We start from the raw sequence: 17,291 nt of genomic DNA, 5'->3' as shown, positions 1-17,291 counted from the left end.
GGCAAGGCAAGGCAAGGCAAGGCAAGGCAAGGCAAGGCAAGGCAAGGCAAGGCAGGGCAAGGCAAGGCAAGGTAAGATATGGGAAATTCAACAGGCACTCAGTAAGTCAGCAGTGAATGGAAGGAGGCAAAGAATGGATCCAAGAATGGATCCCACGGAAGCCTGAGGTGCCATGGCTCGGAGGACCTGCTCCTGAGGATCCGCCCCACCCCCAGGGCTACTCTTTTCCCTCCGAGTCTACCCTGGTTTCAGCAATGGCTCTCAGAGGCCACCAGCACATTAACGTTGCAGAGGGGGACGCTTCCTTCGATTACCATGGGAGCAAGTTCTCCGTATGATTCTGGTCTCGTGGACAAACCATGGACACAATCAGCTCAGCAGGCACTTGTTTATGAGAGAAGCCCATACATATTCTGGTGGCCCATATAACATCTTAACCGAGTCCTAAGGACATGGCTCTGAAATGCTGTGGCCAGGGGCAGGGCACACCAGTGTGGAACAGCCTTGAAGAAACTAGTCTCAGCCCACTTTGAGGGAGACCTGATGCTCAGAGACTGCAAACAAAGTCAGACCTCCAAGGTGACCCCAGGGTGGTCCATCCCCAGAAGCAAACCAGGCTCCCGGCCACTGTCCATTCTCCCCCACAAAGCAAGATGAGCTTGGACTACTCTGGGTCATCCCTGAACCTCCTCGTCTGGGCAGATACCCTGTGCCTCCAGCTGAACCAGACGTTTCTGGGGAGGGGTTGGGGAAGAGTGGGGACAAGGAAAAGTTTGCCTCCTGGTGGGGTTTCTGAGGGGATGGCCCTGCTCATCATTCCTATCTCCCTAGTTCATGACAGTTATAGATTAAATACAAATTTAGTCAAGAAACAAGGCTAAATTAAAATATAAGAACAGTAAAAATGTCTAGAATAGGCAAATTCATAGAGACAGAAAGTAGATTAGAGGTCACCAGGGGCTAATGGGGGAGTTACTGCTTAATGGGAATGGAGTTTCTGCGTGGGAGGGGTGAAAACTTTTGGAAACAGGTAGTTGGGATGGTTATGCAACACTGTCAATGTAGTTAATTGCCATTAAGTTGTATACTTAAAATGGCTAAAATGGCTAATTTTATGGTTTTTTAATCACACACAAAAAAAGAAATAAAAAAAAAATAGAAAGGCATAAGAGTGAAACCCAATGCTGAAGGCTCTATTTGTAAACCCCTGGTTTCCTAGAATCAGACACACAAGGATTTTTCCCCACTTTTAGAATTCAACAATTCACATCATTTGGCAAATGATACCCTGTCCTTTATTAGAGATAAAGCATCACATGGGGAGTAGTAAATTGCTCAAGTGCCCCTGTTTGACTCATCATCACCATCATCATTTTCCTCTATCATTAGTTAGATCTAAATAATGATTTACAAATATAATTTTATTTTATGATTTCTATAGCAGGAACTCAGAGTGGTCGTTGGATCAGCTTTTTAAAAGCTTTATTGGGAGCACCAGATAAGTATTCCAGAAATAGGTTGTATAGAGACACATGGAGGGTAAAGACGTCCCTTACACTGAGTTGTGAATAGAGTGAGTTTTTTCTTATTTCATAAAAACTGTATTGTTTGCTCAGGATTTTTTTAGTCTTCATGCTTTGGAAATGAATATTACCTGCACTGCTATAGGGGAAGAAAAATAAGACCATCCGTACCACGGTTGATAAACATTTTTAATTAATGTACATCTCAGTATTTTGAGGTTTTATAATCACTCTGTACCTAAAGTTACTATTTGTACGTGCATTTAATGGAAATTCAGAGTCTCTCCTCTGGTAAAGGTTTGCATTTCTGGGTCCAGACGGATGCGGTTGTTATACTGATAGACTTCAGGCTTACTTTTATGACTTTGTTCTAGTTTCATCATTAAGAGTAGAAATTAAAATTGCATCCTCAGTTACAAATTAGCAACATGAAATTACTAAAGATAAAGCTATGTATTATTATTTCAAATATCTAGGAATACTTCCCAATTGGCATTGGTACAGGATTCCTGCTTCTATGAAAACAATACCATTGGCCACCAGATTTCGATTTGTACTGGAGCCTAACTTACAGGCAGTCTAATCTAACTGGGAAAAATCTCAGCAAATTCTAGAATGTTCCATAATATTAAATGTAGTTGGCCTTGTTTTTTAGAAATTTTTAGAAATGGAAGTTCAAAGTGATTTCTCTAATCAAATTAATGATTATTGGTGAAATCTGGAATACAAAACTAAGGTTTCCTATTTCCAGTTCAATTTTCTAATTGTTCAGACTGCCTTTCATAGACTCTTAAATATTTTTTACTTCAATTTCTTACCTTTGACAGCTCAATTAAATATTAAAAATATTCCACTCTGCTAAAATTATTCATCTTTTCTTCTAGGGGTCTCACTTACATTTAAATAAGTAATATAAGTCTTTATGTAAACATACCTGAACTACAGAACTTAAAATCAGAGGGACCCAGCTCAGAGTGGAAGCAAAAATTTAAGAGCCAGCCAGGCCTGGGGTGCTGACCCTGCTGGGGCTCTGGTCTCTTTCTGGGGAGTCATGACGCTCATTTTGAGGTGGTTATGGTTGGGCCCTGCTCGCCTGCAGTGAACCTGTGAACATCTGGGCCTGTCCTCCTTGACATACACTTTACAGCCCTGAAACGCCAAGAGGCCGTTGGCTCTACTCTTAATGCACTAGAGATCCTTTAAAAGCTTTATTAGGAAGGACTATGCTCTTAGAATTTTTAAATACTCACTTGAATCATGTCTGGCCTCCACAAAGTCACTTTATGTGCAAGTTTATCCTGAAACCAGCAACTGAAGACAGTAACATCTTCCACAGATTGACTATTTAAATAAAATGAGGTGGTGTGGCTTAAGAAAACACATTATTTTCCGAAACACTAAACCTGCCAGGAAAATGGGGGTCTACGGAGGTCAGGGAATTGATGTATTAATTATAAACCCTCCCCTCTACTTCTTAAAGCTGAGGCTCTATTAGTCAATAACTGGATGACCCAGTTTCTGTTATTAAATGTATCTGAGAGGGGTAACATTTTAACAAATTCTGTAATTCATACTTTCCATTAAATCAGACAAGCCGAACCTAATTGGTCCAAATAAATGAAGTTTTATTATACCCTTTGAAATGGGAGTCTGTTTTCCTATGCACACATTATCTGGTCTATTAATTCGCCAAATGGCAACTGCACCCAATAGTCAGCGTCCTGGTGGTTGCACAATATGGAAAGATGGAGGGCTGGAGCCCCACTGGCTTAGAGGCAGAGTCCTGCTCAAGCGCCACATCTCAGAGGTGCCCTCTGTGCTACGGACTGACAAACATGCTTCTCTCCGTTCCTCAGAACTGCTCAGGCTCGGGGGGACTGACTCACGCTCATCTAAATCCACAAGGGGCTGATTTAAAAGTCAGAACACCAACTTATTAATTTACAGTGGGAGATGGGCCCGGCTCAGGGATCAGGGCAGGGTGTTCTAACGTAGGAGAGTGCCCCCAATGGGACAGCTCCACCCAGGAGACCAAATTAAACATCAGAAGTTGCTGGGTTAGCAAAGATTAAAAGCAAAGAGGGTCAGATTTCCTCATGAGACACTTCTATCCAGCTACCAAAGCCTCGTGAGATATACTGTGCACCCTGCCAGGCACGGACGGCTTTCTAGAGAACCGATGGGAGCAGTGCTGGATAAACACACAGGCACGCTCCTCATTGAATGTCCCCCCTTGCACAACAATGTGAATATACGTAACACAACTGAACTGTACACTTAAAAATGGTTAAGATGGCAAACTTTATGTTATGTGTATTTTTACCACCCTAATGAAGAAAAAGAAGGTCCCCTCCGGTGGGCTGAACTGCTTTCACATATCATATTGTAAAACGTTGACGTGAGACCCTGGCTTGCTGTGTGTTCGTGTGCTTTTAGCCTTTGTGACTCTTGGCCCAATTAGGATTTCACTGGCCAGGTTGAGGCAGGCCTGGCCACGATTTTGCCAGAGTTCAAACTGATGGTGCCCTTTGGCAATTTTACACATTCTTTTCAGGTCAGGTACCCTTGGAATTCTGGAACAAGGTCAGTGTGAAACTGGTAACAACCAACAGATAACAGAGTGAGGCTGTCCTTCTCCGTATGTCTTCTAGGAGACAGGTGACCAGGGTATGAATTCCCACCTTCAGAGGACCAGAAGAAAGTGTGCCCTGTGCACAAACAGGCATTCATGGAGGACTGTACAGTTCAGTTGTGTTACGTATATTCACATTGTTGTGCAACCAAGTCCATGAGCTCTTTTCATCTTGTAATAGTGAAACTCTGTAGTTGTTAAGCAACAACACTCCATTCCTCTCCCTCCCCCAGCCTCTGGCAACCATTCCATTTTGCTGTCCTTGTGGATTTGACTACTCTAGGTACCTCATAAAAGTGGCATCAGACAGTATTTGTCCACTTCTCAGCTACTGTGAATAATGCTGCATTCACCGGTGTACAAGGACCTGTGCAAGTCCCTGCTTTCAATTCTTCTGGATACCCTGAGGTGGAATTGCTAGATCATATGGTAATTCCATTTCTAATTTTTTGAGGAACATTATACTGTTTTCCATCAGAGCTATACCATTTTACCTTCCCAACTTCTCTACATCCTTGCCAACACGTATTTTCTGTTGTTTTTTTCATAGCTAGCCATCTCAGTGGGAGTGAAGTGGATTGGGGAGAACCTTCTAAATGCATCTCAAAATACTCAGGTACCAAAATTCTAAGATAGGGCTTTAGAATTCCTGGATTCCGAGGAGATACACGGCTCTACAGCCCATGTCGTTTGCTGCAGATACTCCATGAGGCATTAACTCTCCTTTAATGGAGAGCATTAACTCCATCTAGCAGGACAGTCCACTGAAGCTCCAAACAGCAAAGCAGCTTGCCCAAGGGAGCGGGAGGGCCACAACCAGGCTCATACCCTCTGACCATGCTCTTCTACTATCCTCTCTAGTACCACACTTGGAGGACTGTGGCAATGCAAAGAAAAGGATTAACCTATTGGATTAAAACAATGCTAAATACAAACCTGCTGAGCAGAACGCCACGTCAGCTCCCTAAGGGAGCCAAACTTCTAGAAGGCTGAGATCTGAACCGGGAGGCTGGCGCTTATTTACCATAAACCTCCAAGGAGGCAGTGGCCAGCATGTCCCTGAAGGACAGTCCTGTGAGTGCCGCTAAGGCCACCCAGACAGGGAGAGGGACAGGTCCGGGGGCTGATTCACACGGCTCACTTGTGGGGACCGTCACACCGGAGGAAGGACAGGGATTAAAGAGTTAGAACCAGCTTGAGCCTGCTGAACGAGTACCTAAATAGCAATTCACAGACTTGTTTTCCTGGCACAAAAGGGAGAGGGTAGTACCTGCAGTTGGAGCCAAATTCTTGGATGTTTCCTCAGACAACCCAAGGTACTCTCTGATGAGATGACTCAGCTTTTGGTAGGCAACTTCCAGATCATCTACAGTAAGTGAGAAAAGGTACTTTAAGGCAACAGAATCATACCAAAATACAGTCAATTTGCAACTGTTGGTGGTAATGATTTTTTTAAGCCACATCTAATGTTGTGACTATTGTGGTAGGCAGAACTCTAAGACCCTCATGACACTTCACCCTCATATAACTGCCTCTCTTCAGTGGGGGCAGAACCTGTGAATGTGAGGGGGTGTTACTCCTGTGATTATGTCACGTCAAATGGCAAAAGGGATTTTTGCAAATGTAATGAAGGTTACTCATCAGTTGAGTTTGGGCCACTCAGAAGGTAGACTACCCAGGTGGGCCTACACATGATCACAGGAGCCCCATAAAGGAAGAGAGTTTTCTGGTAGAAGAGGAAAGCAGAGACTTGAAGCATGAGGAGAATGTGATGTGCCATTACCAGCTTGAAGACAGAAGGGCCACATGCACAGGACCTGGGAGCAGCCTCTAGGACAGAGGGCAACCCCTGGCAGAGAGGCAACAAAAGAAGCAGGGACCCCAGTCCTACAAGAAACTGCAGTCAGCCAACAGTTAAGAATGTACGTTAGAGAGGATTTTCCCCCAGTGACCTTACACTTCAAAAATAAAACTTTGCTGAAAGTTACTGACCGGCATTGATGACTGCATCAAAATATCCTGGAAATTTCTGGTTGATTTTAATATAAAGGTCCACTCTAGAGACAGCAAATTCAATCTCTACACGACTAAATAATCCTTTTCTCCGCAAATATCCCTCATATTTTTCCTTGTTCATGGGCACCACCAGGATATATCGAGGCTCAAAATAGGAAAATTTCAAACTTCTTACACCCTATTTGTTTAAAGAAAAGGGAATAAATTAGAACCAGATACACAATTTAGAAATCATGTTGGAGACATCTGACAACATAGGTGTAATAAGTAGTCTTGTATTAAAAGATTTATTTGGACAATTAGCTATTATTTTCCTGTAAATATCTCAAAGTTGGATTACTTCCCTTTGTTCATCAAATATTGTTATTGGAAATAAAAGAACTACCTGGTTATCCTCTAACTAACTACTCTAATAAACATGATGGTTAAAAAAGAAAATTGCTAGGGGTCCCTGGGTGGCTCAGTCGGTTAGGTGTCCGACTCTTGATTTTAGCTCAGGTCATGATCTCAGGATCATGACATCGAGCCCAGTTTTGGGCTCCACACTGGGCATGGGGCCTGCTTGAGATTCTCTCTCCCTTTCCCTTCCCCCCCTCCCTGTTCATGCTCTCTTTAAAAAAAAAAAAAAAAGAAGAAGAAAGAAAAACAAAAAGAAAATTGTCAGAATAAAACAGGTACATTCACAGTAGTGCTGCATCTTTAGTACTGAAAAGTAATTTCTTTTTTTCTTTTTTCAGATTTTATTTTTAAGGAATCTCTATACCCAATGTGGGCTCAAACTTACAACCCAGAGATCAAGAGTTGCATGCTCTACAGACTGAGCCAGCCAGGCACCCCACTCAGAAGTAATTTCAAGTCTACATTTAAAAGAGCACCCTTACAGCTCCAGGAGATAAAGATCTTACCAGGGGAAAAAGGCTCCTCTGTTACCCCTTTGTCATCTCCTTGGGACCGGTCCTATTCCTAAACCAGCAACCTGGTTGGATGGTTCCTATTACATCTCACAGCTTCTACCCAGAGCAAGAGAGAGCCAAGCTGCCAGGAGCTCATGCCAAGAAGCAGGGCTGGGTCTGTGGATCAGGAGGGCTGGGTGGTGAATAACTGCGGCTCCCCAGCTCCTGCAGACCGCGAGCAAATCCCACAATTGCTCCCCGAGCACTAATTTCCTCCTTAGCTGAAATGCAAGAGCCCTTCAAATGAACCCTAAAGCTCCTTCCTCCTCGATCCCATCATCAGTAGTTTAGTTTAACATTCAAAATCTTTGTTTTAAACATTCAGCGGGGGGAGTGGGAGTGAAATATGGGATCTTTTAAAAAATAATTTCTAAAAGTGTCAATGACTAGAGCAGTTCGGAGAAATGCTTTCGCTTGGGAGAATCAGGGACATCAGGCCTGGTTTATAGAGTCAACCTCTTGAAAATGAGTAGGAGAAAGTTCTCAGGGAGGAAAAAGACAGGAGCCAGCACTCAGAGAACCAGTGAACTGGAAGAAGGTAAGCACAAGGAGCTGGAGAGTTTCTGCCTTGTCCGAGGAAGATATTTTTGGTTATTAACATAGAAACACAGGAAACCTCCTTAAAGATGCAAACGTAATCAATTGTGGAAAGATGAGAACTGCAGGATTTTGAAGTTAGAAAAACTGAAGAGCTGGAAGAAACGTGACCAGTTTCACTGAAGTGAGGCAACGCCCCAATCCAAGGAGCCAAAAAGGGGTCAGTCTCCTCCTCTGCCCAGTTACAAAGGAGACAAGTTTTAAAGAAGTTTCTGAGTCGATAGTAAAGGAATATCTGACCAGCCCAGATTCTGTTTTCTATAAGTTTGATCTAATGGAATCATTTTTCTAACTTTTTTCTCTGACTACAAAACTGTTAGACCGGTTGGTGAAGGTACCTTAAAAAGACGATCAACTGTCTTTAAAGACTTCACATAGTTAATAAAGCTATCTAGGGGCGCCTGGGTGGCTCAGTTGGTTAATAAAGCTATCTATTTTTAAAACCAATAAGTAGGATAGTCATGGTTTTACTCTGGATCTGGATTGGAGAGAAACTTCTGCATATTCTAATTACAGAAGGTCACTGGGGAGGATGGGATATAGGGGCAGAGAGGGAAGTCTCCTGAATTTTGCAAGTCTAAATCGCTCAGAGCTGGAAAGGACTGGAACCAGCGAGCAAGGGGGGTCAATGAGGGCATAGCGCACACGTCTCCCCCGAGGAAGCAGAGAACAAGGGCGGCTGCGCAGAGCTGCCCAGGCAGGTCCTGAGGGGGCCACACACCTGCCCCACAGCCTGTGAGAAGGACCTTTACCTCATATCACAGAGACCATGCCCTAAAAGGGATAATTTGGTGAGGAAATTAACTTAGAAAGTAAATTCCGAGGAGCACTTCTACCCCGAGGGTACGTGCAAGCCACGTCTTGTAGAGTAACTCCTGTCATTTAAGTGTTCATGTCTGGCCCCCCCCATAGGAACTATAAGCTTCCCCCTGTGCCTGGCAGTGTGCTACCTGCATTCATAGCCCTCTCCTCAGCCCCAAATATATATATACAGACTCACACACACACACACACGCATTAAAATAAATTGACTGAATGAAAAAACACTTACTTCTATTTCCATGTGAATACAGCTTGCTAAACCGTCTCTGGCGATACCTTCTATGGTGTCCCTATTTAATCCATAACTGTGATTACCATAATTAAATGTTAGAATGAATTTCCCCTGAAATTTGAGAAGTACAGAGATTTTCATATAACAGCTGCCATAACGAAAGTTAACATAAATGAAATTATTTGATGTCTTACTTTTATATGCTTCCATAAAACTTACAAATCGAAGGCTGACAATGGGCTTACAAAACTTAATATCAAAATGCGGTAGAGAAATTTATTCAGAAGTCTCAGCTGGCAAAAAAAAAAAATTAAGTTTTTGGAGCTCCTGGAGTCTGCTGACAAAAGACGTGGGGAGAGCGAAGGCACTGAAGCTTCTGGTAGAACAGATCATTTTGCTTGTTTACCTGCTTCCTTGCCAAACCTGCCCCATAAACGGTCATTACTGAGAAAGCAAAACCGACAGCTCGCCCTTTGCCATGTCAGCTATGCAGGTAGGCCAGGTACCCCAGAAAAAGCTCCCATTCTTGAAAGCCCTGCATTCCCAGATAAGCCTGAAGGCCATGAATTACAGGGACATCCAAAACCCTTTGCATCCTGAGATAAGCCATGAAAAACAGACCCAATTCTGTTTTTCGTTATAAAACACAGCTTTTTATTGATACCGCCCCAAGTGTTTTTCAACAGAATTGCTGTGTGCCCTATAGTCATTTGAGGTTTAAATACTGCCTTCTATCTACATTCTGGAAGCCCAGTTCTTCCCAAAGCTGTACTCCCTTGCAAAACAGTCCAAGTTAAAACATGCCTCTCGAAGTTGACCTTTTCTTTGACAATGTTATATTTATTAAGCTACTAGGTCTCATCTAAACTGGAAAGCTGGTCGCAAAAGAAGGAATAAAAATATGGATGATCTCGGCAACTGTGGCTCCTCATGCACATGATGAAATGAAAAAATGAAATGATGAAATGAAATGAAATGAAATGAAATGAAATGAAATGAAAACTTGCAAGGCTGAATCCCATCAACTGAATCCCATCGAATGGCGGCATCATCATTAAGAACAGTAGCAATTAGGAGTCCTTTATGCTACTTCTGCCTCCTGGCCCCAGACATACTGGAGATTTGGGCATCGGGGACAGGCTATCTGTCCTGGGACGGGGGCCTGGAAGTCCATGAGACACAAAATATCTGCTGTGGTGGGGTGGGTCTCTAGTGAATGTGTCTGCTAGGAGTGATAAGGAAAATCTACACACCTCGTAATCCAAAGAAGTTTATATCATGCATTCTAAACGTTAAAAACTCAACAATAAATATCCTAATATTTTACTCCTTCAATGTCATACCTTCTTTGTTCTTTGGAGCAAATACTAGGACATCTTTTATATATATAGCATCTATATAGGTAGATAAGATACTGAATCTCCCATCAGGTATATACTTTTTCTTGTTTACTGTGACTCGCCCTGTTTTCAAAATGTATTTTTTTTTGGAGGTGGGCGAGGGGCAGAGGGAGAGAGAGAACCTTAAGCAGGCTCCATGCCCCGTGTGGAGCCTGACACGGGGCTCAATCTCACAATCCAGAGATCATGACCTAAGCCGCAATCAAGAGTTGGACATTTAACCAACTGAGCCACGGAGGTGTCCCTCAAAATGTACTCTTGAATCACGTTTCAGATACATACTACGCATCTGTTTACTTGTGTGTACACAGGTGCACACAAGGGCCTCCCTCTGTGGACCCCAAAGATATTTCCTGGGAGAATGCAGAGCTGGGAAGAATCTGACATTGTGCTTGTATATATAAAACAGGCTTTGTTAATCTTTTTTTAAAGAATTGAGATTAAGCGGTCCTCCAGCTTCTGGCTGGGGATACATCTTCCTGCTTGCGGATTTCTTAGTAAACAGCAGTAATCATATTTCAGGAGACTCCAGGTCTGTGATCTTACTTCAATAAGAGAGGAAGAATATCTTCAGGGAAGTGACTGCATTTATGTCCTTAAGAAAGGTTCACGTGTCTGTAGGCATGTGGTGGGGTGGCAATTCCACGTGTTGGTGATGAGGGAATGGAGGAGTGGGTGGGTGTGACTGTCCACAGGAGGTGTCCAGGGCCTGGGTACGGCAGGGTAGACTGCCAAGGTGGGGTGGCAGGTGGTCTGGGTGGCTGTTCCGGGGAGGGGGGTTGTATATACAGACGGCTGAGTGTGTTGGTGTGACCAGAGAAGCTGACAATATGTCATGAGTTATAACCTCTAGGTTTGCCTCTTTTTTTTTTATTTTTGAAGATTTTATTTATTTGACAGAGACACAGCGAGAGAGGGAACACAAGCAGGGGGAGTGGGAGAGGGAGAGGCAGGCTTCCCGCTGAGCAAGGAGCCCGATGCAGGGCTCCATCCCAGGACCCTGAGATCATGACCTGAGCCAAAGGCAGACGCTTAACGACTGAGCCATCCAGGCGTCCCACTAGGTTTGCCTCTTAGAAACAGTCTCTAGCTCGCTTTAAGGAAAAGGAGCTCAGAAGCAAAATTCAAATTGAAGAAAATGACATTATACTGAAGTAATATACGTTAGAAGAAGCAGTAAAAACAAGGACTACGCACCCGTACAAGGATTTTGTAGAGGGAGTCAAACTGTAAAACCAAATATGGTGTGTAAGTACAGCGATTTCTTAGACTAGGAATTGAACCAGACTTACTTACTACCGATCCAATGAGGTATGGAACGTCAGGGGAGCATATGGGGTACTGAGAACAGATGAACTGAACCAAGAAAAAAATGCCTCAGACTCTAACAAGAGAAATTAACATGAATTTCAGGAACTAGCTGTCTTTCAACCCAAAGAGTCCTAAAGGAATCCTTCTTACTAATATCAAGATAATGCTTCCTATCTCTATTAAGGCTTTTAGAAATATAAAAATCCCAAAGTACTCTGGTTACATTCAAATGAACTACCAAAATACAGCCCTAGGAGAGAAGATTATAAAGAATCTCCAAGATGTTCTTTTGACAAGGTTAGAGGGTAAATGGCCTAGGGATTACAGGACTTTCTCACTTGGGTTTCTCTGTGAACGCAAGAGAAAACATGCACTATGTGTAAAGCTGGCCATTCAAAATTAAACTCATAGAAACTGCAGATCCCATGCTTAATTGTACCACAATTACCTGCACTGATGTATAATGTGGAAGATTAAGGCTATATATGTGTCCAGGACAGGCAACTGAATGAGACATACCATGATTAAATGACGCTTAGAGCTACAACCAGTAGAAAGCACCAGTGATGGGGTGCCTGGGTGGCTCAGTTGGTTGAGGGTCCAACTCTTGGTTTCAGCTCAGGTCCTGAGATCGAGCCCCACATCAGGCTCTGCACTCAGCGCGGAGTCTGCTTGTCCCTCTCCCTCTGCTCTTCCCCCTGTTCTCTCTCTCTCATAAATAAATATAGAATCTTAAAAAGAAAAAAAAAGCATCAGTGATAGCAAACAGGAGTGGTTTCTGGACAGAAAACTCCAACACCAAGGGAGGCTCAATTCATAAGCTTCGCACATCAGCTCTGTCTGTGAGAGTTGCCTATCTTGAGTAAAGTCTGATTAATAACAGTAGCGCATGATAAACACAGATCACAAGAACTTTTCGTAGTGCTCTCATTTCCATTTTTTTAAAACGTCTACTCATTGAGCTTTACTGAAAATTTACAACATTCTCTCCAAGATCCTAAAATAAAGCTGCATGTCAACAAGGATGTATCCCTGGCTTAAGAAAAAACAACCCAAGAACACTTCTCTCATAACAAACAACATTTTTCTCTTTGTTATCACTAGTTCCTAATATTGCTACCAGAGGACGTGTGTTTCTTGTGTAATACAGACAAAGGAAAATGTTCTTACCATGTTTAGCATTTCATCAAAAACTTCCTGAGAGATAAAATGATAATCAACTCGATCCCCTTCTCCAAAGTAAGGCGGTCTTGTGGTGTGGCAGGCCCTGAAAACACAGTAGATAACTGGTCTACTTCCAGCAGCTTGGGATTCAAAATGCAAAAGGTCTGGGTAAAAGTAGGTTTTAAAAAGTTGAAATTCATCCACGAATCATGAATTGTGAGGTTAACGAACGTAGTTCTGAAAACACTGTGGCTTTGAAGTGCTAGACTACATTCAGCTGCTACACTCTACAAGGATTATACAAATTCAGGATTATCCACACCAAATCTTGACCCATTGTTATTGATCACCTCTGAACCACCTCCTCACACACTACTACTTCAGTTCATTACTCATACATTTCCACCCAAGAGTCTTTGTGTCCTCTCTGCTCTGTGGGCATTTCCCCACACCCCTCCTCATCCCTCACCTGGCTGGCCCACCTGTCTTCCAGGACTCAAGTTAAGTATCTCCCCCCCGCCGCCTAAAAGCCTTTTTTGACCTCCTATCGCTGATTATGCACCTCTTCTTTACATGCTCATAGCCTCAATGCCTGCCACCAACTGCATCCCAGTTCCTTGCTCAGGACCCCACCTCCTCAGTGCTGTCAGTGCTTATAAACACCAACTATGAGCCTCCCATGGGAAGCCATGAATGGAGTTCCCAGCTCAACCAGAGAGACCCTTTCCGATCACTATATGCGACAGCATCCCCTCCCCGTCCCCACGCCCCCACTTACTCTCTATCACCAAAACTGCCTTCCTTTATCCACATATCAGGGTTTTCCCTGTCTTCCCCAGCAGGACGTACAACTCATGAGCAGAGGACTTTATCTTGTTCATCTTACTTGCTACTGCATTCCCCAAGCCTGGCCCCCATGCAGGCAGTCGCTAGTTATCTGTAACATGAACCAGTAAATGACACCTGTGAGGGGGGTAACAGGCGTGACCAACTCCATTTGGTGGAAGACAATAAAGATGGCTCGTCTAAGGCCACAGAGCCGACCAGGGTCAGTCCCAGAAATAGACAATGGGGTCCCAACTAGCCCACGACTCTTGATTTCATACCATTCTGACTTCCTAGTGTTAAGTTTGGGGAATGCAATGCAAACTGATCTTCGTAGTATCCTGTAGTTTTTAAAGGAGAAGATGAGAATAGCTAGACATTTGACATGTTATTTCATTCCTTCCTCACAAAAAACCATGAGGTGAGTATTGCCATTTCCATTTTACAGATGATGAAACTGAGGCACAGGAATTAAGTAAGGGGACTAAATAGCAACGCCAAGGCGACTCCGCGTCAATTCCTTTTACTATCGCGCCAAGAGCGTAGAGGTGTAACCTCAAAAGCCTCTCCTGTTACAGAGTCCAATTTCTATAATTTGTACCACCGTTCCCCCTTCCATTATCACCAAGAATTAACTAGACTAGGGCACCTGGGTGGCTCCGTTGGTTGGGCGGCTGCCTTCGGCTCAGGTCATGATCCTGGAGTCCCTGGATCGAGTCCCGCATCGGGCTCCCTGCTCGGCGGGGAGTCTGCTTCTCCCTCTGACCCTAACCCCTCTCATGTGCTCTCTCTCATTCTCTCTCTCTCAAATAAATAAATAAAATCTTAAAAAAAAAAATTAACTAGACTAGTAAATTTTAAGTTCTTAACATTGTATTTAAATTATAGACCCAGGAAGGAGAGTATATTCTAAGAAAAGACTGTCAAAACACATGGTATTTGTTTTGCTGTGTGAATACACTGGCATTTCTTCACACACCGTGGCAGGGCCCTGGGACCCTCTGTCTATTGGTGTCCTTGACAGGCGGGGAAGATAATTCAGGGACTTGGCATCCTGCGCTGTACACCCTTAGCGTAGCCTTCACACGCAGTGTTAGATTTGCATTTTCCAACAAAGGAATTGAGCGGCAGGAATTTTTTCAGTATTTCTAAAAGGAAGACAAAGCAAAGAAGTAATTTGAAGCTTCTAGGCAGGTAAATAGAGAGAAGGCTTCAGTGAGGTGGAGAATGCGGATGACAGAGCCTGTATCCGCCGCAGAACCTTCTATTACGAAGGACCTAAGATGACCTGTGGGTTTTTGAATCCTGTTATCCAATTTTCACATGCAGAAATGTTCGCTGTGGAGTATGCTGCCCAAATGTGAACATCTTAAAAAGGAACTTCTGCACAGGGAAAGCAGTGTTTCACTAAACTTAGAAAAAAAATGATGCCAAATTTTAGACAAAGAAATCTGCTTGGGCCATCACCTTCGGTGTCCTTCTTCTCCCTGGTCTCAGTACAATTCCATTTGTAATTTAGATTTCCGTGAGTTTCTTATTTACTAATTAATTTACTAGTTAAGTCATGGTGAATTAGTTAACTCATGGTTTGCAATGGGAGCCACACCAAAGAAGTGAGTTAGAGATGAACGCCAGACTACAACACTGGGCCTGAGAGTCTAAGAGTGAGTTTAGACATTCAAAAGGCCCGTTCATGGGCCAGCTTTCCTGGAGGATCCTAACAAATCAAGTCTACGGAGAAGAGGAGATGATCAGGAAGGGAAGGAATCCGCAAGGTCAGACCAAACAGTGGAATGGCAAAATATTCAGGGAAATGCAATAGGAAGAAAAGATGTCTGAGAAGAGCTAGCAGCTGGATGAGGAGTAGAAATTTTTTGAGTTTGATTCAGAAGCATGCAGTTTTAGAATTTCCATTCTGGACCAGATGGCCTCAGGAAATAACAAACTTCTTGTTACTGCAAATATTTAGGCAGAGGTTTAGCTGTGAGCACATCTAAATTCAAGCACGTGTTGTGATGAGCACTGGGTGTTATGCGCAACTAATGAATCATTGAACACGACATCAGAAACTAATGATGTGCTAGATGCTGGCTAGCTGAACATAATTTAAAAAAAATTTAATCACATGGGAAAAAAAGATAAATAAAAAATTAAAAATAAATAAATTCAAGCACATGATAGCACACCGTATTGTTAGTAAGTGAACTCTTTCAAAGGCTATTCACAAGAGCCCAGGTCTTCCTAGGGCATTCAGTAGGAAAATTAAATTGGTCCTAACCCTCAATGCAAATATACATCAGTTAACTGCTGGGCATTTAAAGAGATCATCAACACAAGATTCCAGCAGCACGTCTGAGTATCCCATTCCAGGAAGCCACTGCCCTGTCCACTTTCCAGTAATGGCATGCTGCTTTTTAACTTATGCCTTCGTGAGCTGTGACTGTACCCCAGCTGGTCCCCGTCTCCAGTACCCGCCCCGCCCCGGCCGAGCTTCCCACAGGGCATACTTTCTGGAATGCAGCAGTCCTCGTGACACTCCCTGCTTACAAATCCTTTATGCTCAGACTCCTGTCTATGTCTCTGGTCTTATCTTCTGCTGTCTTCTCACATACTTCCAGTACTCCGGCCTGTACCTACAGCTCATCAGACCTGCCTGTCGTTCCTCCCGCCTGGAAGGCGCTCCTGCTCAAGTTCCACATCCCATGTGTCTTCCACATCTTCTATCCCAGAGGCTCTTTACTCCCCTCAGCACAGCGCCCATCAAACCATCCTGTTAGCCAGCACTGACGTGCCTGAATCCAATACTAGATGGTAAGCTCCCAGGACAAGACCCACGCCTGTCTGTTCTACAGTTCCTGCTGGCACATGGCTGGTGCTCAATAAACACTGATTAGGTGAACAAATGAACCATTCTACTGGTTTGTCACATCTGGATAAACAGACCTTAGATTATTAGACTGCATGAAGGTAGCTGCAGCTCATACATCTCATTTAGCTGAAGAGCTGTGGTCTTTTACTTTACTGTACTATTGTACTAAAAGTAAAGATGTTTAGTAGTCACATCAAGAAAAAGGTTATAAAAAGAGAGACTGCTGTAAAATGGAGATCTCAGAAAGAAGAATAAAGTTTTCCTTTCATGACTATTCAGCTCACTCTTAAATCTGGAAGTTGGACAGGTATACCAGCATTGTTTTATGTTTCTCTCATTATTCATTACTCTGCCAGGGAGCCACTGGTTTGTGTGATAATATTAAGGTTGGAAATAGATTTTGAAGGCAGTAAATTCCTATCTCCATGTAGAACTAATAGAGGTAAAGAAAGAACAACCAACCTATTTCTAAAACCAAGAATAGAAAAATCAAAACCTAAAACGAGAACAAGATCTCTTAGCTATTCTAATACTTGTTAGACCACCACGTTATGCTTTTAATACTGATATATCCGGATATACAACTTAGTGTGTGAGAAGTTCACTGAATGTCTCAGTCGTGGGTCAATGTAATTTAAAAAAGGGAAGACAGAATACCATGAGAAAATGAAATAGATGGGAAAGAAGATCCAAGCAAATGGCAGAGAAAGTGCCTTTGTAAATACTTGTATGTTTCATGATGAAACTGTTTTCATGCCTTCCCCCCATTTAATTAAAAATCAATAAAAATTATGTTGGATAAGGAATTAAAAAACCTAAATAAGAGCAATGACTTGCCTCTGAGGATGTGCTTTGGTTTTATCATTTGTTTTAATTAGAAAGTTGCTGCATGTAAAGTAGTCCTGCCTTACCTTCTCCACAGATGACATTACTAGCTATCTAGTACT

At 43.0% G+C, this 17,291-nt stretch overlaps 1 protein-coding gene across 1 annotated transcript in view; it reads right to left on the bottom strand.

Annotated features, from left to right (window-relative positions):
- LRGUK (leucine rich repeats and guanylate kinase domain containing) overlaps positions 1 to 17,291 on the bottom strand; it is a 103,871-nt gene that overhangs the window by 38,065 nt on the left and 48,515 nt on the right. The window contains exons 12-15 of the mRNA XM_035021137.1: positions 12,657 to 12,753; positions 8,773 to 8,886; positions 6,148 to 6,349; positions 5,426 to 5,521 (exon numbers count right to left, since the gene is read on the bottom strand). Of these exons, the coding sequence (XP_034877028.1) occupies positions 5,426 to 5,521; positions 6,148 to 6,349; positions 8,773 to 8,886; positions 12,657 to 12,753 (509 nt within the window). The remainder of the gene's footprint in view (positions 1 to 5,425; positions 5,522 to 6,147; positions 6,350 to 8,772; positions 8,887 to 12,656; positions 12,754 to 17,291) is intronic.

This window comes from Mirounga leonina, unplaced genomic scaffold (assembly GCF_011800145.1).
Source record: "Mirounga leonina isolate KUSES-001 unplaced genomic scaffold, KU_Mleo_1.0 Mir_174, whole genome shotgun sequence".
NCBI classification, from domain to species: Eukaryota; Metazoa; Chordata; class Mammalia; order Carnivora; family Phocidae; genus Mirounga; species Mirounga leonina.
This window is presented reverse-complemented; position numbering and strand designations above follow the sequence as displayed.